This window comes from Tursiops truncatus, chromosome 6, assembly GCF_011762595.2.
Source record: "Tursiops truncatus isolate mTurTru1 chromosome 6, mTurTru1.mat.Y, whole genome shotgun sequence".
Taxonomy (NCBI): Eukaryota; Metazoa; Chordata; class Mammalia; order Artiodactyla; family Delphinidae; genus Tursiops; species Tursiops truncatus.
Window position 1 is genome coordinate 57519057 of NC_047039.1, and position 26227 is coordinate 57545283.

General features: G+C 37.8%; 1 protein-coding gene across 1 annotated transcript in view; it reads left to right on the top strand.

The window, feature by feature from the left end:
- The window catches only part of PTPRD (protein tyrosine phosphatase receptor type D), a 2130336-nt gene extending 2104494 nt beyond the window's left edge, over positions 1-25842 (top strand). The window contains exons 37-43 of the mRNA XM_073806125.1: positions 11414-11699; positions 12107-12285; positions 12906-13032; positions 14193-14318; positions 17235-17389; positions 20450-20585; positions 22491-25842. Coding sequence (XP_073662226.1) covers positions 11414-11699; positions 12107-12285; positions 12906-13032; positions 14193-14318; positions 17235-17389; positions 20450-20585; positions 22491-22559 — 1078 coding nt within the window. The 3' untranslated portion in view covers positions 22560-25842. The remainder of the gene's footprint in view (positions 1-11413; positions 11700-12106; positions 12286-12905; positions 13033-14192; positions 14319-17234; positions 17390-20449; positions 20586-22490) is intronic.
- The last annotated feature ends 385 nt before the right edge of the window (positions 25843-26227 follow it).

Here is a 26227-nt window from a genome sequence, read left to right on the forward strand (position 1 = left end):
ACTGTTTTCCATCTTCCACTATTACCCTGAATGAGAGGCAAACCCTCTCCTTTCTACTCCTGTCCTCAAACGTGACAATTATGGCATTCTAAATACACTTAATACCAGTTTTCACTAATTAAGTAGTCATCATGTATGAATACTACACTTACTGAAAGTCATCTATCTATCTGAAACAGAGCTGACATCAGTATAACTAGTTCATACATAGGTACATGAACATCTATCTTGACAATGCTTCAAAAGCCACCTAATTCCTTTCTCTTCGGGGAGTTGAATAGCATGGGAGAGCTAACGTTTCATTAATAAAGGACAGTTATAGGCACAGCTTAGACCCTTTTTGGACCAACATTGTTGCAGCCTAAATCGATAGAATCATGGACCTTGGGTCCGTCTTGGGAGCTCTAAGGAAAACTGTCGTCTTGTTTTCAATAAAATTCCATTGCTAGAAGCATGAGTCTGGGAAAGAGGAGACAGGGACCCAAGTCTTAGCTCTGCTAATAACAGTCACATGATCCTGGTCAAATTCCTAACCCTGCCTAGGTCTCAGTTTCCTCCTTCAAAAAATCTAAGTAGGCTGAGGAGTTAGATGAGGCAATGAGCAGTACTGATGCATTAATTCAGAAACCTGTGAGTTTAAGAAGCCAGATCAGGCCTCTGGAAACACCAACACAAAGGCCTGCTGAAGGACTGCAGGATGATACAAATAAGTGAAGCAGACCCTGACATTCGGTAAATTGTACTGAGACTGAGATTCTCACTGCCTTAAAAAACCTTGTGTGAATCAAACAAAAGGACTAAATAAAACAGAGCTACCAATTTGTAACCCCTGATAAGAGCCTTGAAAACCACTGGACCATTTATGTTTATATGAAGATAATCGCATTTTAAAAAAGCAAAAACACAAAACCAAACCCCCCCAAATCTCGTCCATGTGGGAAAACACAGATATACTTTGCAAAACAATCGAAATAAAGTTGCTAAAGTGTGAATATTTTCCAAATACCTTTCAGTAGCTGTTCTGTTTGACTCTCTTTTAACCTGAGACAAGGGTAACAGCATTTATGTTGCTAATGGTGAGCCTGCTGTGTGATCTGAACAGGTTGTAAACATCGTAATCTACATGATTGGTACTTTCTTTGGGTTGAGCAGCACACAACCTGTGCAGTTTTATTTGGCAGCCCTCGTTAATGGTTGTATCCACTCTCAAAATGTGGATAATTTTGTGTCATTCCAAACAAAATTTAGAATATGGATTGAACCGATATGGCCATTTACAAAGAAAATTTCAGTGAAAAAGATATAGTTCCTCATAATTCCATAGCATTACTCAATTGACCTCATTCAGATTCAAGTCAACTACCAATTATAAGAACCAGCTGAGTCTGTTTTATCTCTGCCTAATGGCCTCCTCTATCCATCTGTAAAATAAAACCTGCTATGGCATATTCAGGTGTTCTTTATATAAACATATTAGCCTTCTACTTTATCTTGAGCATCACATTTTAAGAATAATAAGGAATGTGTTTGGCAGATAACGTTGGGACAGAGCCAAGATTATACAGAAAAGTCTTTGGAGGATTTTTGAGTCAATATATTTGGGGGAAAAAGTCAGATTAGACCCATGTGGATTTTCGTTTTTTATAGGCGTTAATTCATTTTAAGAAATCCCCCTTCACCCATCTGGAAAAATAAAATGCCCTGAGGGAATATGATGGGTCTTGACCTCTCAATGTTATAGACTAGGATCCTTGTCAGGTCAGTTGTTCTATGCTTAGTCTCTGCTTCTTCTCTGCTGATGAAGTGTGAACTTTTGATCATCAGAGGATGCCGCCTAAGAGTGTAATGCACTTTTTCTTTCTAGAGCGATCAATGTACTAGATGGTCTCATCCTAACTCTTGCTTATTTTAACTGTGTACTAAGAATTCTCCTCTCTGTGCTGAAGGCCAGCACCTGATGGCACGATCAAGTCCAGGCTGCCAAGGGCTGCCAGCATCACCCTGACTTCTCCTGAGAATCCATCTCCGGGCAGTATTCCCAAGCTAGAGTGAATGAGGTTCCATCTTCTCTCTCTACTTCTTTGGATCCTCAACTGTTCACTGGTCTTTCATATTTTTATAATAGTAACTGTTTACCCACTGTTTTATATTTCTTTTTAATTCCATTATTACTGATTATATTGTCCTTGCTAAAAAAAAAAAAAATCATACACTTCATCTAAAGTGAAAGGCCTCCTTACCATCTCCATGACCAACTCCATTCTCCACCAAGAGGTAACTATTGGTATCATTTGTGTATCTTTGGAGATCGAGTTCCATGAATCAACAGGTATGCATATAAAAATATTCAATATATAACTGTATTGTGTGGATATGTAAAAAATATAAGTGTTATCATGATGTATATATTGCTCTGCAACATATTTAGAAATCTATTTTTTTTCTTGGTCAATACATGGATTTGCCTCCTTCTTTTAACTGCCCATAGTATTCTCAGTATTTATGTACTGTAGTTTATTTAACCATTTCCTTAGTTATAATAATCTGCTATTTCAAATAATGCTGCAATGAAAATCATTTTCTAAAACTCTCTGTGCATATGTGTACTATACCTCCATGAAAGATTTCTAGAAGTGTGTGTCAAAGGATGTGTGCATTTTAAATTTTCACAAACCCTGCAAAACTGCCCTCGCAAACAACTACTTAATAGCATGGATATATTCTACTGCATTTCAATGACAGGTTGTCCAAAGATATCTTTTTAGTTTTTATTTTATAATAATATATAAAAGTGAATTAGGCAGATGAATATTTATATCCAAGAAATCTGTATAATTTCTCTGGTCATTCTAAAGAGATGCCAGAGGATGTAATACTAAAATAGTTATGCGTCTGTTTTTTGTAGAGAGCCCTAAATATTCTAGAGATGCCCAGAATAGCTGTATATTAAGCCAAATGTTAATTTTTGTCAAAAAAAAGCGAAGCGTTTCAAAACAGCAGTCATATCAGGATCACATCTCAGTTTTATCAGGATAGTCATCTGATTAATCTTATAAGTCTCAGTTATAAAACTCAATCCATTCTATTAGATTCCTTTTTTAATAGTCTTGCAGTTCATAAATGCCATTCTTTTTTCTGAACTATAATATCCAATCAAAGCACGAGCTAATATACATATGAAATGCTCACCATGATTTGGGGGCCATATTGTACTGTCTTTGCACCCAACTAAATGATCTGTAAAATCTTCTAATTCTGTTGTCTGTCTTTGCCATATCATTGAAGTATCAGTAAAGGGTCAGCATTAAAACTCCACCAGATTAATCAGAAAAGCCAACTTTTAAGCACATACCCAGAATGATTTTAGTACAAAATAGCCCCCTCGTGCCTCTTAATGTTTTCCTTTTGCACATTACTACCGTATCACATCACGGGACATTAAGCATATTTCAACTCCTGGGACTAACTCAATCATGTTTTTAGAAATTGAAAACAAATGTTGTAACTGGATGAATGCTAATGGTGAAGTAATAACAATTTCCTAGTAGGCGTGTTTGTTTAGTGGATTGCCTAGTTTTTCAGCTTGCAAACACTGGAATGTCTATCACTCACTGAAACCTTTTTTTTTTTTTTTTTTACGGCAAGAGTTTGTCAATAATTTGGTTTACCTTAGTGGAATTACTGTCCTCACCCGAAGGTAACTTAGAAAGTTGGTTTTACTCCAAGGGTAACAGAGACCAACCTAATCCTAGACTCGATTTAAAAGTGCTGTCCTCCTCCCTTCTTGCTGGAATTTTCTGTAACATAATAAGTGTCCCGAATTGTGCTGGCCTCAGCCTGAAACACAGGGTTATGCACTCTTCTTTTTTTCCCAAAGATATTTAGAAAAATCTGTCTTTGTGCTTGGCAACTACTCCGACAGAAGATAGATAAAAATAAGGGTGGTTTATCAGTTTTGCTGTTCTTATCATGTTTCACGTTGAAGGCTGTTGAAATGATGAAAAACAAACAGCACTAAATAGGGTTCCATCATTATCGCCGCCATGAGGAGCTAAGTTTTTCAGGATCAAAGAAAAATGCATTTGCTTTTAGAACTACAATTCTTCATTTTGATAGGTGCACTGCACTCAGATACTGATGGGTGAAAAATAGAGCAAATTGGAGAAGGAAGTAAAATGTGTGCTGCTGCGGGAACTTGGAAATTCAAACAAAAGTAGGCTGGCATTCTTTTAAAAGCTCTGAATGTTCAACGTTCAATTTCTTAAGAAAAATGTGGTGCCTGAGGTTTGTTATTTATGAGCAACTGGAGTAAAACATAAGCACAGGTTGATTCCATCTCATCAAGTTATAAGAACTCCCTTTATCTTTATAAACATGTAGCAAAGGAATACTCCCATGCAGGGGCCTTTGGGGGAATGTTCCTGTACATGCTATTGACCCAGAAGAAGACAACATTTTTAAACTTACGTTTTTTAAAAATTTGCAACTCAAGTTGAGCACCTTTGTGTTCCCTGGCATGGAAATTGCCAGGAGAAACTGTCAAACGCAATAGAGACAAGGAAGCTGTTGTTCTTCCCCTAAAGGAGAGTATCAACTGGCATAAAGATAATAACCAGAAAACAAAAATAAGGTATGGCAGTTGCCAATAAAGTGGTATAAATTGTCATAAGGATCCAAAGAGAAATAAACCAAGGGTAAAGTCTTGGTCAAGGATGCAGCATGTGAGTTGAGTCTTGAAGGAAGGTAGATATCAACATGTGGACACAATAAGGAGGACAGAGAGCCTGCATAAGCAAAAGCCCAGAGGCGGGAAAGCTTAAAATACGTTTAAATCTCCTGGTTCTGAGGGAAAGGTGTGACTCTTATAGTAAAAGTGTTGTTATTACCTGAGAGCCATGCAGATTTAATGATGGGACCAGTGCCTCATCCAGATGAAACTATTGAACCTCTAAGTTAATGAAAAAACCCACAAGCACTTGGGGTAAAATTGCTACTAAAAGACAAAAAATAAGACTGGCCTATGACTTCTTCAAAATACAAAGGAAGACCGTGGAGCAATATATTTAGAGTTTGAGAAGATAATATTGGAGCCCAGTAATCCTGCACATAGCCAAGTTGCTGGCCCTATGTAAAGGCAAATAAAGAGCTTCTCAGATATACAAGACATCAGAAATAATACTACCCACGCATATTTTATATGAAGCATTATTCAAAGACGTAGTCTAGCAAACCAATAAAGGTAACAAAATAAAGAACTCAAGAATAGATGAGCCGTGTCATAAAGGTAAACTATGAACGAGTAAAACAGAATTATTTTAAACAATTGCTGTTAATAGAGTTATAGATGTAATAAAAATTTTCAACAATCCTTAAAATGGGAAATAAATGTGTAGAACATGCCCTTTTTCCCTCACTTCCTTGCAGCCACCCTGGCTTCCTTTTAATTACTCCAATATACTAAGCTATTTTCCATTCCAGGGTCTCTTCTTGGGATATTCTTTCTCCTCAAAAGCTTTCCCACCCATCTTCACTCAGCAAACCATTCCTTGTCCTTTAGGTATTGTATTAGTTCGCTAGGGCTGCCATGACAAAGTACCACAGACTGAGGGCCTTAAATAATACAACTTTATTTTTTCACGGTTCAGGAGGCCAGAAGTACGAGACTCAGGTGCCATCAGGGTCGGTTTCTGGTGAGACCTCTCTTCTTGGCCTAATTTACCATGGTCGCCTTCTAGCTGTGTCCTCACACGGCCTTTCTTGCATACTTGTGCACAGAGAGGTCGGTCTCTGGAGTCTCTTATATTCTTACAAGGTCACCAGCCCTACTGGATTAGGGACCCACCATTATGACCTCATTTAACCTGAATTACCTCCCTAAAGACCCTCTTTTTGAACAGTCACAGTGGGGGTTAGAGCTTCAACATATGAATTTTGAGGAGACGCAATCCAGTTCCTAACAGCTATCAATTTAAATGATACTTCCTCAAAGGTGCTCTTCCAGGATTCTACACATCACAACAGTTGTTGACATTTATAATTATATATTGATTCATATGATTATTAATATCAAATTCCCCCACTACACTGCCATCTCCACGAGGCAAGGATCATGTTTTTTCTGTTCACCACTTCCCCGATATCTTAGCACATGATAGGCACTCAGTAAACATTTGTGAGCTAATAGCCTGCAGAATCTCAGGAAAGAGTATAGTACAGCAAATGAGGATGGAAGAACAAAGTAATGAGCATTTCCTGTCTGTCCCTGGGTGGTGGTACGAATAGATGAATTTGGATAGTCTCTGTGCTGGTAATATGTAACCACCAGCTTGGGATGGCAGGGGTTGGAGGTAGGGAATAGTATTGGTCAATTATGTTGGTGTAAGTACTCCCACAGTGGCAGATTCCAGGCTACAAATATGACATCACTGAATCCAAAAGCTGGGGAGAGATACTCGGTAGCATACCATTATATAATATTTTCACCTGAAGGGCATAAATGTAAAATAATTAAGAAGCAATGTATTTTGAGTGTTACCTTTATTTTTAATATAATCATTTAAGCAGGATTTCTGAGAATTTAACAACTGACTTTTGCCAGCTCTGGCACACCGCTGATGGATAGATGAATAAAATTGTAGAAACTGAATGCGTAGAAATTTATAATTTGTTATTGTGCAGGGCAAAAGGCAAAAACAATGCAAGCGGATCCTTAAATTTTAGACCCGAATGACCCAAATCTGAGCAGAGAAGATGTTGTTTATTCTTGGTATATGTTTATTTCTAGAGAGACCTGAGAGCAGTCTGAAATACAGGTCTCCCTTATGCTCAAAGAAAGGGCTGTTACTTTAGGAATCGTTTGTTTTAAGATGATTGCTGAACCATGAAGGAGAATGAGAGAAAGGAGGACAGAACTTTGGGGATATTATCTCCATTTTGGGGGCTGGCAGAAATACGTAAATTAGAGAAAGAGATTCAGATGGAAGAATCCAGAGAAGTCGGAGGATGAACAGCACCGGGGTCAGATAGAAAAAAACATTACAGGGCTTCCCTGCTGGCGCAGTGGTTGAGAGTTCGCCTGCCGATGCAGGGGACACGGGTTCGTGCCCCGGTCCGGGAAGATCCCACGTGCCGCGGAGCAGCTGGGCCCGTGAGCCATGGCCGCTGAGCCTGCGCGTCTGGAGCCTGTGCTCCACAACGGGAGAGGCCACAACAGTGAGAGGCCCGCGTACCGCAAAAAAAAAGAAAAGAAAAAAACGTTACATACTGAGGCACAGTCTAAAGAGCTGCCAGTAGATTTCTGAAGATGACATTTAGAGTTGATGTTTGATTTTGGTTTCCAACGTGATAGAAATTCTACACTTTCCTAGAGTCAATGGAACCATTATGTGAGTCACAGATCTTTTTGGCTAATTTCATATGCAACATGTTTCAGGTTATTTTGTATTTGAGATCATTACAAAATCTCCTGCCTTCCTACCATCAACCCAAAGGGGAGTATCTGATGTTCATCATAATCCCTCAATCAGAGTCATAGAAACCAAGGAAGAAAGGCTTTTCAAGGAACTTTCATTAGGGAGAGTTAAGCACTACTAAAGGAATGTTATACAGGGATGGGTCACAAGAAAGTTTCCATGTTTGTCAATTGTTGCTTACCCAGATGGCAGAAAGACATGTGAAGTAATGGTGATGCCCTGAAATGGGGTGCTAAAGTTTAGCATCTCAGAACTTGCATTTGAGTCCCTATTTGGCCATTTACCATTAGCTATAGGACTTCAGGGAAGTTCCCGAATGTTGTGAATCATTGAAGGGGAAAAGAAACTGACAAGACATTTGCTGAATACCTCCAGGACGCCGAGCCCTGTGGTGAGAGGGCGTTTCACTGCCATCTCATTTACCTTGAGAATACGTGTGAAAGCAGAAACTTCCTCAAATGTAAAGTATTATTATTGGAAATATGGGGAGGAAAGGAAGAAAAGCTTGAGGAGGTAGATTAAAGCAAGATTTTGAAAGCCTGATCTCAAATGATCCTGTGGTGATTCTATCAAAAATTTCCCGGCATTAACATTTCCTATTTCTTGTTGTCAGCTTTAGAGGTAGAATTTGTAGATGGAGTTTGTACCTACAAAGCGACTGCATCTTTCTTCATGTTTGCAAAACACTCTGTATTTTTAATTCAGCCTTAAAACTTACTAGATAATTAACGAGTGAATTAGCACTATCATGATTTAAGAACAATAGAAAAACGAGAGGTTAAGTGACTGTCTCAGGGACACCCAGCCACTGGTATCTGTAAAAAGTATTTTGAACCTCAGGGTCTTGCTTCAAGCTAAGAGACACGTCTAACATTTAAAACCCCCAAGAACTCTTCATCATAGAAAAGAGGTAACATGTAAGTTCCAGGGACACTTTCTTCCCTCTCTTCCATATGAACAGCAAGATTGGGCTGTTAACAATATTTTGTGTTTGGAGGAGGAAAAAATAAGTTTTGCACAAGTCATAGCCTCTGTTCTTTGTTTCTTTTCTTCCCACAATTCATGAGGTAGACACAGGCACATGTTTGATTTTTTTCCTTCCTCGTTTTTTTTGGGAAAAAAAAATGAATTATTATCACCATGAAGAGGTTGATATTGTTAGGGTCTGGAGTTATCCCTACCAATTTTGCAAGATTCTGTAGTATCTTTTTGCCAGAATACAGAACCATGCATCATCCAGACATTTGGAACGGCCCCCGATGCATATTTGGAGAAAATACTCCTGCCACTGTCTAGATTGGACTTGATTCATAGGGTTCAGTTATATGGCTTACAGTGTGTCTTCCACTAGGTAGAAATGCATGAAATTGTATCTAGATGGAAGTAATACACAATTAGAAAGACAACACAGAAAAAGGAAAAAGATTTACTTAGTCTTAGAACCCACCAAATGTGGAGGCTGCCTCTGTCTTCCAGGCTAATTCTTACCTAGTTTCTTTATTTGCAGTGTGATGGCTTATCAGGAGACCAAGATGTGGAAACCACTCAAAGCATTTTCCTGTCTCCTTCTTCCCTATCAGACACTTTGTGGAGTCTTCAGGTATTCTCCACATAGTTCTGAACCTTTATCAAATGTAGGATTTCTTCCACTGACTGAGGGATCCTGTTACCAAAGCTGGATAGGATGCTCATTATACAAGGCCTCTCATGCCAATCACTAAGTCATTCACTTCTTCACAAACATCATTGCACACTGACTGCGTGCTTGGTGCAGGGCACAGAAAACAGAAAATGCAGTTCCTGCTCTCAAGATATGCTCATTATTTGCAGACAGTGGCCCTACCAGACTAACTAATAATACGATGTGACTGGGATTGTAGGGTGGTATTTAAGACAACAGGGATCTGGGACAGAGGGTGATTATAATCCTGCTGGGGGTATGGGGGAGGGAGAAGGTGGGGAGTGTAAGGGAAAACTTGCCATCTTACAGGTTTCTTTGGTAAAACTAACAAAAGAAAAGGGGACTTCGTGGATCTCAGTGCATCGGGTTTCTAATTGTTTTGTGCTAGGAAATGTGCTATCATCTCTCAGACTCTTTTTCCCGAAGGCTTTTGCATTACACTTCAATGGCATGTCACTTTGTGGTTTAAACCCTGAATGGAGTCTCTCACTAGATACTGACAGTTTTTACATCTGACAAGACAAAAAAAGTAAACAATTTTTAAATAGTGGTTATATCCTATTTCCGCATAAACTAGTATCTGAACCTCAGGGCTTCTATGTGGAGGCTGGGTTTGATCTATGCTGTTCAGTAGTTACATAAAGGTAATATTTGTTACAAAATGCTCACTTACCACCTACAGCCACTTGGCAGTTGAATCAGGTACCCTAGTGCTCAGTAAACTCATTTATACGAAGTTTTGGTACATCCCTTGCACTGGTGCTTCACTAGGCCTATGAAAATTTTACATGCAGCTCCCAGAGCCATTCTATTTCTTTTGCTATTTCAGTCTCCTCAGTTCCCCATCCTTTCCTGTCCTTCAAAACTTGGTTCAAAAGCCACATCATCCACAAACCAACACACCGTTTTTTTCTTGTGTTATAAATATTTATGTGAAGTATTATCTCCGTTGATAATCTGAGCTCTAGGTAGGATCTAAGTCACCTTAAATGTTGTAACCCCTATGTTACTCAGCAAAATACTTCACTGCTCATTGAATGAAGAGATGGATGTATCAGTGCACAGGTGGACAAATAAATGAGCACATAGAAATACAAATGACGGGGAACACTGGTACGTAGTGAATGAAGGAGGCTGTCTGTTGCTTGGTGTCTAAGGTGCTGATATATAACCTATTCCTGTTGATTACATGTTTCCCAGCCAGGTAAGCATCCATGATCAGAACGAGAGAAACATTTGGATTCAGCCGTACGTGACACATAAGTGGACTCACCCAAAAGGGTCTGATAAAATTAGAGACAATAAAAGGCTTACCTTGGATTTAAGAACACAGATGTGTGATTTTGTTAGTATTCTTTCCCACACTCGAGGAAATTCCAATGTTCCAACCACCGGACTCCGTAATCCAGTTCAGTGAATTAGGTTATCTCGTTGGCGGCAGAACTTGTGCTTCGTTGACCTCTCACCTCCTCTTCTTTGAATCAGTTCCCACCAACTGGAGAACAACGCAGAAGTCCATATAAGTAATGGAGTTTAAAAAAATGCCTCAGAGCTTCTTCAGTAACAAAGACTGAGGCTTTTATTTTCCCACACAGAATACTTGAATTTCACCTAAAATTTCAAAATACATTCAACTCTGGAAGAAAAAGGAGTAAAAGCGAGAAGCACACCCACACTCTCTAGTGATTGCTTTTTATTAAGAATTTCTTTCCATTGAGAATACACTCCACTATTTTGAGTATGCAGCAACATTTTAATATTTTAATTACACACTTCCCACTAGATTGGTTTTAAAACTTCCTCGCTGAGTTTTAGAGTGTGAAATGTTTCAAGTTGAATGATTTACTAGTTTTCTTTTTTTTCCTTTTTTTAATAAATTGAACTAAAATAGACTGACATAGTTTGTAAAAAGATAAAGCCTAGTTTGATCTTGACCAGCTTTAAAATATCTTTTAATGTAAAAAGCCTAAATGTGTTTTTTTCATAATAATTTCAAACTAATGTCTGCTTTGTGTTACGTGATGAAGGAGCACAGTAGTTATAGATTTAATAATTTTACATTTTGAAACCAATCACCTTTTACTTGTTAATTTGTTCCCTACCCTTTGGTTTAGAATGCCCCCAAATCATCACAGTAGCTATTTGAGTAGAATTAATGGATTTAAAACGTCGTTAATTAAAAGTAATGAGAATAATGTTATGATGTGTTGGTTCCCCAGGAGGTTCATTTGGACCTTTATTTTCTCTGTTTTCCTTGTAGCGCGGGAGTTGGCCGGACTGGCTGTTTCATTGTGATAGACGCCATGTTAGAAAGAATAAAGCATGAAAAAACTGTAGACATTTATGGCCATGTAACTTTAATGAGAGCCCAGAGGAATTACATGGTTCAGACAGAAGACCAGTACATCTTTATCCACGATGCACTGTCGGAGGCAGTGACTTGCGGGGATACCGAAGTGCCGGCTAGAAACTTGTATGCCTACATTCAGAAGCTGACACAAAGAGAAACAGGAGAGAATGTCACAGGGATGGAGCTCGAATTTAAGGTATGATATTAGATGTGATGTGGTAATTCAGGAACAGTCATTCTGGAATTGTCCTCCTGAACCTTTCAAATTTGTGAAGTTACAAGATTCACCCGACCTTCTCCCTCAGGTGTCTGACTGTAAAACACTTTCTTCCTCCTTCCCTTTTCTATCCTTTGCTTCCTAATAATACCTAGAGCTCTTTTGTACCCTAATTTAAACTGAGAGCTCATACTCTCAGAACATAATATTTAAAACTTCCATAGTCTATATGGACTCATTAGGTAGAAGTGAAAAGCAGTACAGTTGGAAGAGTCCTTTGCTTAAAAGCAAACAAAATCTTTGTATCTAATGAGGGAATCTTGGGTACGCTGAAGTCACGCTACAGGCTAAAATTATCTTTGATTTTTTCTTTTTTCCTACAACAGCGTCTAGCCAGTTCTAAAGCTCACACCTCAAGATTCATCAGTGCCAATCTTCCATGTAATAAATTCAAAAATCGCCTTGTTAATATTATGCCCTATGAATCCACGAGGGTATGCCTGCAGCCTATCCGAGGAGTAGAAGGATCTGATTACATCAATGCCAGTTTTATTGATGGATACAGGTATACACTCTTGCTCCCCTGACAGTCCAAAGCCTTGATATTTACATGTGCCCTAGTTTCACAGCCAGCATGAATTTCATCTCAATTCAAAGTGTTTTCTTTCTGCGGAGGTCAGCATCCAGTCCCTTGGTATTCGCTTTTTTATTATTTTAGAGAGGAGTAAGAAGAAGCAGTCACAGAGTTTTTCATCTGTCCATGTGCACTCTTCTTTCAGAAGTCATTTGGATGTGGAAGGAGTTAATAAAGGCACTGTTTGTACCACATTATGTAAATTCAGTAGATTGTGTAAGAGTCAATTCTACAAAATGAAGTTGCACAACTAAGTGTTTCTTAAGTGATTGGTATGACACATGAAATTGAGCTGTTAGCATTGCTCTGAAGTTTAAATAACAATGATAAAGACATACATCATAATATTAACAAAGCAATTTCTTTTGCAGAATCCCCCGAATGTATTAAATGTTCTTATTTGATTACACAATCCTAATGGGAATTTACTGCAATAGCATTAATAATGTTTTCATTTTTTATTACCTGGTTTGATGTTTACATATCAAATGCGAAGCCTTTGCATGTTTTCTGATGACTTCAACATGCTCTTTTCGTTCTCTGTGATTCAGACAACAGAAAGCTTACATCGCTACCCAGGGGCCCTTGGCGGAGACCACCGAGGACTTCTGGCGGATGCTGTGGGAGCACAATTCCACCATCGTTGTGATGCTCACCAAGCTGCGTGAGATGGGCAGAGTGAGTGTCTCCTTATAAGACACTCAGACCACAAGAGAAATGAGGATTTCATTTTAAAAACCCGAGTGCCAGCGTCATTTCTTTGAAACACAGAGTACTCCGGACGTGTTCTGGGCCATTCATTACTGTGTTGAATTTTAACTTGCAAAGCCATATCAAGTTCTTTCATTTGTGTGTTTTGAAGAAAGAACTGGTACTTTTGTTCCAGTGAAGCACAATCATAGAGACAAATACGTCTGACTTGTTTTGACTCTCAATGTGTTCTTACTTCCTTTCGCTCTGGACAAGCTAGGGCTTGGGTGCCATCATTACTCTGTATGAAGGAACTTGACTTTTTTCATCTCTGAAGCAAATTTTTACCTGCGCATCTTCCACTCCCATTAAACTGTTGGAAAGTTACGTAGTTTTTCTAAGGATATAATCTGGTAACCTCAGGTTTACTTTTAAAAAATGATTCTTCTGAAAAATATATAAAATAGCGTTAGAGACACCTAAGGACCTACCACTTAGATTCAATAGATACAAGCATTCTGCCATATGTGCTTGAGATGTTTTCTTTCTCATCTTTGTATAAACTCAATGGTAGAGATGCATCCAAAACCCAACTTTTTAGAGCCCACAGAGAGAGTGAAAAAATACCAACTAGGAAAGTAACTTGACTTTTCTGATTTAGTTATTGAAGTCATTAAAACTGCGTGGGCTCCAGGTTCCTCAGCTGACGGAGACTGGACTAGGTCAATTCAGAGGTTTCTTTCTGTGTTCACACTTGATGGTTCTCTTCATTCCAAAACACAGTGTTGATCAATGCATGATTAACGTGACTAGCATTATGTCCGAGGACTGATGTAATTAATTGTCTAACTTGTAAGTATGAAGATGCTTACCCTATTGAAGAATTCAGTCAACTGATGTGTATTAAGCACCTACTGGATGCCAAGTACTATGCTTGATAACATGCACAAATATTGAACCACATGATTTCCCTATCCTCAGGGAACCTATGGTTTCAAAGAGAAAATGAGTCATATGCGATTGGAATCACCTTAAATTCTAAAACTGTATTAGTGAAAGAAAGACATTAAATATATAGATACATGATAAACAAAACTTTATTTACACTTTACGTAGCTTGACATTAATCTTTTTTTTTTTTTTTTTAGGAGAAATGTCACCAGTACTGGCCAGCAGAACGATCTGCAAGATACCAGTACTTTGTTGTAGATCCCATGGCTGAGTACAACATGCCCCAATATATACTAAGAGAATTCAAGGTCACAGATGCCAGGGTAAGTTGGCACAGTCTTATGCTCTTAACCATTAACTGAAAAGTAGCCTAAAATGCATCCCCGGGAGAAATATTTTCCAAGTGACCATACTCCCAAAGTGAAAAGAAATCACTCATCCTGGAGGATTTTTTTTTTTAAACATAAGAGTAACTTCTCCTGTCCTGTAAGGTTTCTCACAAGCCCAGGCTTGGCTCACATTCAAATGTAGCATCTGGCAGCCCAACTTTGGGGACGTGCTTGGTGAGTGTGTGTGCCGGGAAGCATTTATTGATTGGTTGGCCGTGCTTACATTCACCTCCTCAGCTTATTCTCTTTGGAGCTTTTTTGACTTCTTCATTACTTGAGGCTGTAAATATGTTGTTGTTTTGCTAAGCCCTTTAGGTCATGTTGGCTTGGAGGTTAATTTGGTATGATTTTAAAATTGCTGAGCAAATGGCATTCTTTAGAAGAATCTGACAAGCTTTACACATTCTAATTTGATTCCTGGCATGGTTTATTCCTCGGTGTGCTAATGTGTCTGTCCATGAGAGCTGTGCACCCACGACCCTTGTTGGCTAATTTTCATTCTGCATTTCTTATCTAGATTGCTGAGTGCAAGGTTCAGCCCTGATGTAAGATGTTCTATGCATAAACTTTAATATCCTTGCCTTTGGCCACTTTCAAACCATGATTACAAAGACATCTTAGGAGAGAGTGGGGTCAGTCCAAAGCCCTGCTTTGTTTTTGGAACTGTCACAGTGGGTGGGTTGAATAAAACTGTAGGGTAGAGCTATTTACTTGATCCATTGTTTTTGTTGGAAAGCAGCTTTCTCAACCAAGTCTCATGTTTAGAGATTGTCTACTAATCCCCAAAGCCTGGCCCTGGCTGTTGACCTAAAGTGAAAGAGAAATTGGTTAGCAGGCTGCTTGGCCCAGGTGACAGACCTGTTAATCCCAGAAAGTCTGAAGTCTTAACTACTCTGAAGGTGACTATACTCAAGACAGCAGTTAAGTCCCTAGGTCTCGTTTTGAGTTGCCCAAGCAAGCGTGCCTTGGTGACACATTGTTTTTAAAAAAAAAAAAAGGAAAAAGCAGGTCCTTTCAGAATCTGAAGCTAGATATGTGAGTGAAAACTCTGAGTGCATTCCAAGCGAACTCACCAACCATTTCTGACGACAAAGTGTAGGAGCCAGGCTCTGCAAATGGCAGAGACAAGAAACACTGAAGCAGGAACTTGTTCATATGTTTTGTTTTGAAGCCTCTGTGTGATTGTATAATTTTCTTAGCTGCCATAGCATTTGCTGTTTGTGCTCCTAGTATGTTTCTAATCTCAACTTCCCAGTTTAGAAAGCAAGGTGGCACTTGAGAATACAGTATTGTTAAACAGGTAACCTTTAAATGGAGTCAGGTGGTCTCTCCTCTAAATCGTAAAGGTCTGTACACATGCTGTTAAAAACAACTATGGTCAGAAATGAAATCCCCAGGACAAGCAGAGGAAGACAAATCTGTATTACCTAGCCTCTGGTTTCCCTTCCTGTGCTTTTCAGACCTTTTCTAGAATCAAAAGGAAGTAAATCATGCTTCCATGGTAACCTTCCATAAGTTTGTTATGGGGCCAAGCAGTTACTTTCATATTCGTCAGTATTCTCACAAACTTGATGTGAGCTCCCAATTTATTTCTATTCCCAAATGATTCCAGTCAGGAATATGCCCTGTTCGTATGGAAACCACCAGGCTGGTTGGTATGTGTCCGTCTCGAGTTGGGCCATCCCCTCTTCTCCATATAACTGAATGAGAAGGATTGGGTCTCTGTCTACTTAACCAAAATCTTGGGAACTTGCACATCTATATCCAAAATGACTTCAGTGTGGAGAGAGTTGTTACAAAAGTGGAAAGGAGGACCAAACTGAAGCCTTAACTAGGAGCGGGGACTCCTCAAATAGAATCAGCCCCTGTAAACTTGGAATTTGCATTCTCTCTCTCTCTCTGTTGATTGAGGGAAGAAAGCTGATGGTCATAATCGTTATTCCTGCTTCTGTAAACAGAGGGTCCCTTCTGCTTTTGTTGTGCTTCCAAAAACACTGTGCAATTCCAGAAGGAATCAGAAGTCCCTTAGTGTCTTCTTTTGAAACCATTTATACTTCATGAATCAGAGAAATTTTGCCTAATCACTTTAGGAAAGATATACTGCTCCTGTATCTAGCTTTTGGGTTGTCCGTGTTAAAGCCCCGCACAGACACCTCAGTTCCTGTGGTCAGCCAGGAAGAGTTCTTTTTCAGAAAACAACATTTATCTACTAATAATCTCTCCTGTCTCCTTGAGGGACACTTCACTTCCTGCTCAACAGCACAGTCGCCTGGTACACGCTGTGTATACTGCCTTGGCTAGAAATAGTATACCTCTGAGACGTGTGGGGCATCCAGGTTAAATCCAGCTACCCAATTTGCGTCAGATCCTTTCAGTGTCACTAGTTGTCATTTGACAATGTTGCAAATAAGCAAACACAGCAGATGTGAAGATATCATGACAATAGCAAAATCTCTGGTCTGGATGACATGCCTGGATGTTCCTTTCAGTATTAAGAAGTTATTGGATTCTGAAAATTTTGAAATGGAGTGTATATGTTCCACTTTGGTTTTGAAGGCAAACTTTGGGGCTCAGAGCATTTACTAACATGGGAACTAGGTGGCTTTTTATGAAAGCTCAGGTTTTTAATGGGCATTGTGAGAGTAAAGAAATTTGCAATTTAAATATATGTGAATGTAGACAGTGTTGATAGCAGGTAAGATACTAACTGACTAATTTTCTAGTTAAACATGTTTCTAACTTTTTCTTCCCTTTTTTGGAAAAAATCATGCCTGCTCTTGTGGTCTGTGCACTGGCTGAATCCTCCTGGCGTCCTCCTTTGCGGTTGGATACGTGGCTTTCTCTCTAAAGGACGGGCAGTCCCGAACCGTGAGGCAGTTCCAGTTCACTGACTGGCCAGAGCAAGGAGTGCCAAAGTCTGGAGAAGGATTTATTGACTTCATTGGCCAAGTCCATAAAACAAAAGAGCAGTTTGGCCAAGATGGACCCATTTCAGTCCATTGCAGGTGAGAATCAGGAATGATGAGTTTCCATTTGTGCTGAATGCAATAACTTTGAAAGTATGTACTGTTGTCTATTCATTGTTGGTACCAATTTATTGTGAATCTGCATAACTGAAATTTTATTTTTATTTTTCTCAGAAGTGTATTGTAAACCCTAAAGCAAGGACTTATTTCTCTTTCTTTCCACAAAGTGAAAATAATCAGAGGAAGATTTTTATCTTCAAATTTTGCCTCTTGTAACAAAGAACCAAACTGTGTTTTCTTTGCCTGTTTTACCGTAACAGGAATTGTTTGTACACCACCGAGTGATAATTTGTTCAGTTTATCATTCCTCACTTGTTTTGCTTTCATAGCATTACCCTGATAATTATCTTTCTGTATCTTTCTCCTATGTTTGCCTTCTTGAGAAAACCATAAATAGTTATTAAGCCTTAATAACAATACTAATTCTTTTCAGTCAATAAGTGATTAGAATGGTACCTCAGTTAAAATTGCAATTTGCTTGAAAATTGTTGCTATATCAGAAAATGAAGCACCTTCAAGTTAATTATTTTCAATAGTTTCCACGGCATTTTATAATTCAAGTCATTGAAGCTAACAGAAATAGCAAGTAAACAGTTCAGAAAGGACAATTACCATAAATTTAGTGCTTTTGGAAGTTACTATGCAAAAACCTTCTAGCAAAAGGAATTCACCTAATATGTTTTAGTTTCAGTTTGTAATCTCTTTATGGTCAAAATCTTGAAAGAGTTCATTAAAAATTTTACTTTGCTTCCCCCCCAGAATCCCAAACTACAGTTCTTAGTGACATGGGAGACAGGTCGCAAAACAGGAGAAATATTAGACATGGGCTTCAAAACATCTGAGCTCTAGTCCCACTACTATCATCATGTAGCTCTGTGACAGTAGGGAAATTTCTCTAGACCTCAGTTTTCTCAGCTGATCTCCAAGACCCCTTCTGGGACACACAGTGTGCTATTAAATGAGAAGCAGACCTTATTTATACACATTTGCTGTGTGTTGAGCTTATCCAAAGTTCTTTGCTCTAGACCACCAAAGAGCATGTAGGAAATGATGCAGGGACTCGATATTCAGACAAAGTGGGTGGTATATACGGGACTTGAATTACCTGGATATCCCCCTTAATTTTCCACATAATTTGCCCAAATCCTAATCCAAATTTTCCAGTATAAGCTATAAAGAAAAGAATATGTTCAACACATTTTTCTTTAACTTCAGGCATTCCCATAAGTATAAATAAGTGTGTGTATGCATGTGTCTCTTTTCATTGCTTTTGTCACAAAATTATTTGTATATACAAAGATTCCTTTGCATACTATGACATGTTATTCATATACCTTAAAGACTTCCAGATATCTTCTCTTATCTGGGGATATTTTAAAAATACCACTCATTTATAGCTTATTGAAAACAGGATAAAGTCAATAAATTTGGAAGTTGTAAGGCCAGTGTCTGTTATTTTCTTGAAAGCACCTAGTAGAAAGCCAGAAACCCTATATTTTTGTTACATTTGAGCGAGCAAAGCAAGGTAAGATAGACTCTGGAGCACCTGGACCATTCAACAAAAAGATCATAAATCACAGTCTCTCAGGATTAAGAGAGACTTTCAAGGTTGAAAGGGACCTTCAAGGTCATCTACTCCAGCTTAACAGAGAGCCTTGACTGCGCCTGGTTATCCTTAGTCACTCCGTAAAACCTGCCTATGGATTTTAAAGCTTCACTTACATTTCTGTTAGGACTCTTTAGAAAACCCAGTTTATAAAGGGACACACTATTTATATATCAACTACATCCCGAAGTAAATGAATCCATCCATTTTCTACAGCCTGTACCCAAGCATTACACGTGCCATTTAATTAGGATCCAAAAATGTAGGGATTTTTCAGATTATTCACTCTTTTCCTCATTACCTAAACCTCCAGATGCTTTCCTACTTCCTAAGAGCACAAAAGCTATGAATTAATTTTCTTCTCTTGCTGCTGTTACAATTCTGGAATCATCTTAAAACATTAAAGAAAACAGAAACTCAAAACCTTGCTAACGTGGTGGAAAGAATCCTGGTGTTTTAGCTACTGAACATCTAAAAATAGTAGATAAGTGTATAGCTCAGTGGCTCTTAACCACTGTGTTTTTTTTCTTCTTCTTCTTTTTTGATTTTTTTCCAGTTTAGAGACCCCTTTGATAATCTGTTAAAGTTGTAAGTTTCAGAAACAAAAAAATATATATATATTTACACAATCCATACATATAAGATATTCATAGACCCTTCCAAAGACTAAATGAGGATCCCATGTCAAAAATCCTGTTATATTGATAGAATCTCCTTTCTCATATCAAAACTGATGTCTGAATTTGAATAGTCTATATACCTTCATATTTATTTTTACGTCTAGGTGATGGGACATGTTGCACAGATTCTTAAGTGACTACAAGAAAATCTGAAGGCACCCAGTTTGTCTTACCTTATCTGAATTATTTCAAATGTAGAGAACAAACGTATGGACACCAAGGGGGGGAAGTGGCGGGGGAGGGGGTGGTGGTGGCATGATGAATTGGGCGATTGGGATTGACATGTATACACTAATATGTATAAAATAGATAACTAATAAGAACCGGCTGTATAAAAAATAAATAAAATTCAAAAAAAATGAATTATTTCATACTTTAAAAATATTAAGCAGGCAAAGTCTAAAATTTCAGGATCTATGTGAAGAGTATAAATCTGTATTTTATTTACCATTCCTTTTATCCATTTATTTTATGTTTCCTGGCCCTTTCCAAAATGACATATAATCCCAGTTGAAAGGTTATTATCTTTTATAAGACTTAATCCTAATTACTCCAGATTCATTCTCACCTGTTATCATGGCACACTGTCTTAAGAGTAATCATTTCATGAACCCAACACCACATTTTCCTGAACATTGCTGTAGTAGAACCCAATGTAATATGGAAGCTGGTGGACATACGTCCACCTCCAAGTAAATGTGGCCGAGACCGTGAGTGTCTCATCCAGTAATGTTGTCTTTGTTATTATGACAGTGCGGGCGTTGGAAGAACTGGAGTCTTCATAACACTAAGCATTGTTTTGGAAAGAATGAGATATGAAGGAGTAGTAGATATCTTCCAGACTGTCAAAATGTTAAGAACGCAACGACCAGCCATGGTGCAGACAGAGGTGAGAAAAATCTCCAGGAGTTTGTTTGTCACATCTCAAGAACCAAATAATACATTTTGTTTGCCAAGATCTCCTAGAGTCCAGAGACTCTCAACACCAGAGGCAAAATGCAGGAAAATACTGTAGGAAAAGCATCCAGTTGTTTAATATTTTTGAACCTCATTTTCCCCCTTTGTAAATGGGAGTGACAGTGTCAATGTCTTAGAGCTGGTTTGGAAGTTATCTAAGATGACGTATTAGATTGAACCATGTTAAATTGTCACTGTTTGGGGCCTATAAAAATGGCAATTTCATATAATTCATTATATATATATATACATTAATGTGATATACATTGCACAAATTTAATATATGTAAAAAGCCCAATGGTAGATAATATACCTGGTAGATAATAGACCCTTGGCCCATTTTATGCCTCCATTCTCCTTCTATATGCCTAGGTATTATCAACTGCTCTATATTTCATTTCTTAATAATGGTATTTTAAAATATTTGCATCCTGGATATGCACTAGAGAAATTAGCCTTCCATTCTCTACTCCAAGAATTGTTATGAAAATTCTGATATTTTTCAGAATAATAGGAATTCATGACTTAGCCAGTCTGACCTACTGACTTCATTTTAAGGATAATATAAGTGATAGATAGTGTTTCTGTTTCTCAAAAGGCCACCAAATTATACAATTTATATGTATTCCTAAATTCATAACCCACAGTATCTTCCAGACTTTGATTTCAAAATAGTGCAAGCATTTGGCTTGCAATACTCAAAACATTATGTCAGCCTGACAAACTTAATGGGTGTTGGGGGTGACAGGGGAAATTGGACGTTTAGAAAGCCTTAACACTTAGCCAAGCAACTTACTGTGACAAGATAGGAAAGCAAACTCCATTTATTTTGCATTACCATTTTTATTGTAGAAAAATGCACATTTAAGCAAAATAGAGACTATCTACTTTCAGCCCCATTGGCTACTGAAAATAAGTTTCTTTTACGGGGAAAATCCTACTTTTTCTCACCCCTTCTTCATCTGTAAATTATAATTTTTCTATCTTATAATGCCCCCACTTATTCCCATTTGACAGTGTTCTTCCCTGTCTGAAAAAGGACATGTTTCATGCTGTTTTAGTTTAGTGTGGGTCTTTCTAGAACAGGCAACTAACTAGCCATCACAATGAATTAGGCCAAATGGCACAGGTACTTTTTGACATGGGCAGCCAGTCTTGTGATGCCATTTTCAAGGGATGAAAAGCCTAAAAGTGCAGCGCCCTGTGTATTCGGCTTTGTGTGCCTGATGTTCATCACAACGATACCTTTTGGCCGCTTCCCTCACTTATATAAACACATCAGAAACAATGGAGAATAATTCTGATTGCAGGCAACAAGGTCTACTGTCTGATAAGATTTTTTTTTTTTTAATTCAAATGTTTTTGGCAACAGCCCAGAAGATAAATGAAACCACATTTTCCTCAGGACAATATGTGTCTGCATAGGCCTCTCTTAAATATGCGAACTGAAAATTACTTACCTCAAATAATTAGATAATTTTAAAAGACGGCTGTGACATATAAGGAGTTCCCATGTTTAGCTGGTGGTAATTGTCTGGTACTATCCTTGGAGAACAGTTCACATATGTCTGGAAGATAATGTTCACAGGAGCTGTTACTACTTTGGAATTAGGAGACTATTTTAGTCGAATTGAGTGGTGAAGTTAATAAGTACCCCATGTGGCTAATGGTTCTTTGCTCAAAACAAAACAATTGGTCATTGGATTGAATTGATTGGCGAAAGCAGTGATTTTGCCCCCATCTAGGTGTAACTTTGTCTTCCAACATCGATTTCCACTTTTCTGTTAAAATGTACTCATGGCCCCTTTTCTTTCTCCCCATGCTTTGTCTCCGGCAGGATCAGTATCAGTTCTGCTATCGAGCCGCGCTAGAGTACCTGGGCAGCTTTGATCACTATGCAACGTAGAAACCCCTGACCCACTTTGGATTTTTACTGCAAGCCCTTCAATATCCATGGAGTCTCTTCTGAGCCATACAGGGCATTTGAGAAGTCCTTCTTAACTTCTAGCTAACAACCACTTAGTGGGACTATCACACACAAAACAAATTTAAAAAAACAAACTCTTCCGGGTGGACCAAGAATTCACAGTTTAATAATCTAACCTGAGAAATAATAAAGAGAGTCCTGACTGATGAGGCATCTGAAGGATTTTATTTACAGATACCTCAAGGATTCAAAATAAAGGGAAGAAGAAATCACAGCAAAGAACCGCCATCTTGTTCAGGATTGCTTGATGGGTGCAAAGAGAAATGGCCTGAGTGCAGCAGTTCAGGGCAAGATCTTTGCTGGCTTCTCATGACAAAATGGACTCTGCTTTGACATCGCCCCTTCCCAGCATACTACTCATGATAACATTTTAGGGGGAAAGGGGGTGGGGAATGTTTAAAAAGAAAGTCTTTGATTTAGTTTTTTAGTATTGTAAAGATACTGCTGACCTGTGCTTCATTTTTAACTGTGTAAACTTTTTTTTTAACAAAATGTATCATTCGATAAAGTGAATTTTAAAAAAGTTACATAACTCTTCATTTTTTATTTCCAAATTGTAGGTTTTTTTAAGCTGTAGAACTGTTATCTGTGATACCTTGCTGTAGAAATATCAAATAATTGGAAAATTTGCACATTTTTGTGCAATACTCTTAATCTACAGTATCGGTCTCGTCTGGTATTACTTTTACACTTCTGTCTGGTTTTCGTTGCTGAGAAAGTACCCATTTTCTGCAAATAATCAAAGAGAACTTTGTTTTGTTCTTTGGAATCAACAGGGAGGCGCAAAGTATAAAGTTGCTGCTAACATATATACATATATATCCATATTTTATAGGGGTGTCTATGTATATATAGTGTGTCCACACAAAAAGATAGATATAGCTATCATTCAGTTCTTCCATGATTTAGTTTTTAAATTTTTTAAGGTAGAGAAGCTATTGTAACACCTTTTTCAATTTGTTATTAATTTTATGACATACTGATATTTCTCAATATCACACAATTTTAATTCTTAAGGGAAATGAGGAATGCACATCAGTGATTGTCAAACCTCACCCCCTTAATTTCCTACCCAATCTCCCCCCACTCCCCTAACCATATTCACAAATACTATTTTGTTAGCCAGGCTTCCAACAAAGTTCAATATTTCTAACACTCTAGTGCAATAAAACATTATTAAATATCTAAGAGGTGTGCATGTGGGAAAGGTCAGTGCATATCCCTTTAGGAGGAGAGAATGTTGTAATATATCAGCTATCAAGATGTTTAAAAAACAGTGTATTCAATTGTATATTGTCTATAGTATGTGCTATGAAATTTGCATTTATGATATGTAACAGGGGCAAAGCCAAACTCATGTTACTCTGTTCAGTCAGAAACATTTTTTGTGGCATACAGCATTCCTGGGAAGTGCTGTACTTTGTTTTCTTTTGGTTTTAGTTTTGCATTTAGAGTGCCTTATAATTGATGCCTATTTTAATAGCATTTCTTTTCAGCTTTTGGTTCATATTTTCATTATTTGTTCGTATGTGTTTCTCTTCCAATTAAAGCATTATCTGTTTACCACATGTACAAAAACTCTTTGAATAATATGCATTCCTAGTTTTCAACCAAGTCGGGGATGTTAGTGATTGTACCAGCCCAAAGCACTTGGATAATCAGGGCCCTTCTTCCTTTCATAATTGTCAACATCAGGAAAAGCTACTTGTTTTATTTGTAATCCCTTCCAAATCTGCTCTGGAACATTCAGTAACTGCACCAAACTTAATTTATTAACAAACATGATTGTCAACTTTGAACATATTTACTATTTCATTAGGATTTTTCTAAAAGGAGAAATTAAAAAATATATATATATGTATATATATATATATATATATATCCCCCCCAAATTTTTCAACATAATTTCTATAGGAAGCCATGGACAATGGCATGAGTTTGCCATATCTTACATGATTTTAAAGAACACTCAGAATATCCAAGGAACTCTTATTAAAGAGTTTTGGTAAAATATTTTGGTTTAATGTTAGCTTCATTGATGTTCTGCATGGAAGGAGTTTTGTTTTCTACATTTTCCCATCACTAGCAGAATGAAATCCAAGAGACCAAACACTTGCAAGCATCATATTTGAGCACTTTTGTAAAAAAAAAAGAAAAGAAAGAAAAAGAAAAAAAAAACTATAATACTAAAAAATAATAATAATAATAAGTATCTAGAAGGCTACCTCAGAATGAGACTCTCTAACCTACATCAGAACAAGAGAAGAATGTGCACTATGTGGGTCTGTTGTTGTTTTCTTTTAGTTTGTATCTTTTGGAGATTTATCCAAGTGCCAGATTACTCAGTGCTATGATTTTCGTTTAGTGAAACAAAGGGGGTCGGACAGACATTGCGTCATGCAGACATGCCATGTGGGACAGGTAGAATCCGATGGTGTACTGCACACCAGAATGATTGGCCAATGAGCAGTTTCTCTCCCTGAAACCAAAACTGCCCATTTGGCAAAGGGAAAGGGGAGAATAATCACAAGAAGAAAATGAACGGGATGCATACCATAGACGAGCGAGGAGGAGAATATTCCAGATATCTTACTGTTCAGGAGCTGTTCTGAGAGCTAACTCCCTTACTGTCATTGATGTGCATTCCACTCTGCTTTTCTGTAAAAACATTCTATCTTCTTTTCCCAGGTAAACATCTTTATCTACCATTACCATAAACTTTCAAGTTTCCGATTATTTTCATCATCATAACCAGTACGGTGCTATTATTTACCTATGTACGTGTAGTTATGTATAATTTTGTAATTAGTTACAAAGGTAAAAAAAATCAAAATATATAAAAAGTGATTTGTACAGAACTTTATTTTAGCTCTTTTTTAAAAATGATTTGCATGGTTAGACAATGGCGAGGACAGCCAGGGGAGGGAAGGGCCTCTAGGGAACTTTGCACTTTCTATACCTTTATACTATGCACTGCCCTATTGATTCTACACCCAATAATGTTATTACTTGAACCCATCTGTAAGAAACTGCTTCAATAATTCGTTTGTGTGTATGTAAATAACCCAATATAGAAAAAGGAAAGGAAAAATTCTGCAGTAATGTACAGATTTTTTTCTTTCCTGGTTTTGTTTTTTTTTGTTTTTTGTTTTGGTTTCGCTTTGCTTTAGGCCTTGCTTTTTATTTTTCATTACCTTTTCTTTTTCCTATTTTGGATTTTAGTTTCCTTTGGGTTTATGGGTGCCCTGATACTCCAGCAGAGATCAGAAGGCTACAGATCCATCCTCTCCATCTGTTATGTGGCTTTGCCATCCAAGCTTGGAGTGTCTTTACAAAGATAATAACAGTTGTGTTCTTTGCTCTCGTTTTGGATGCATAGACTGAAAAATTAAAAAAAAAAAACAACTTGTAAAATGGCTTGTTAAAAAAATACAATTACCTCTAATTAGTAGTACGCGTACATGTTTTACAGAATGAAAGGCGTGCTTTTTATTTTCTTACTTCGTTACATTGGTGGCGAAAGAAGTCTGTATGAAAATCAGTTCTTTGCTGACACAAGTTCCATTTGTTACAAATGAATTCTAATA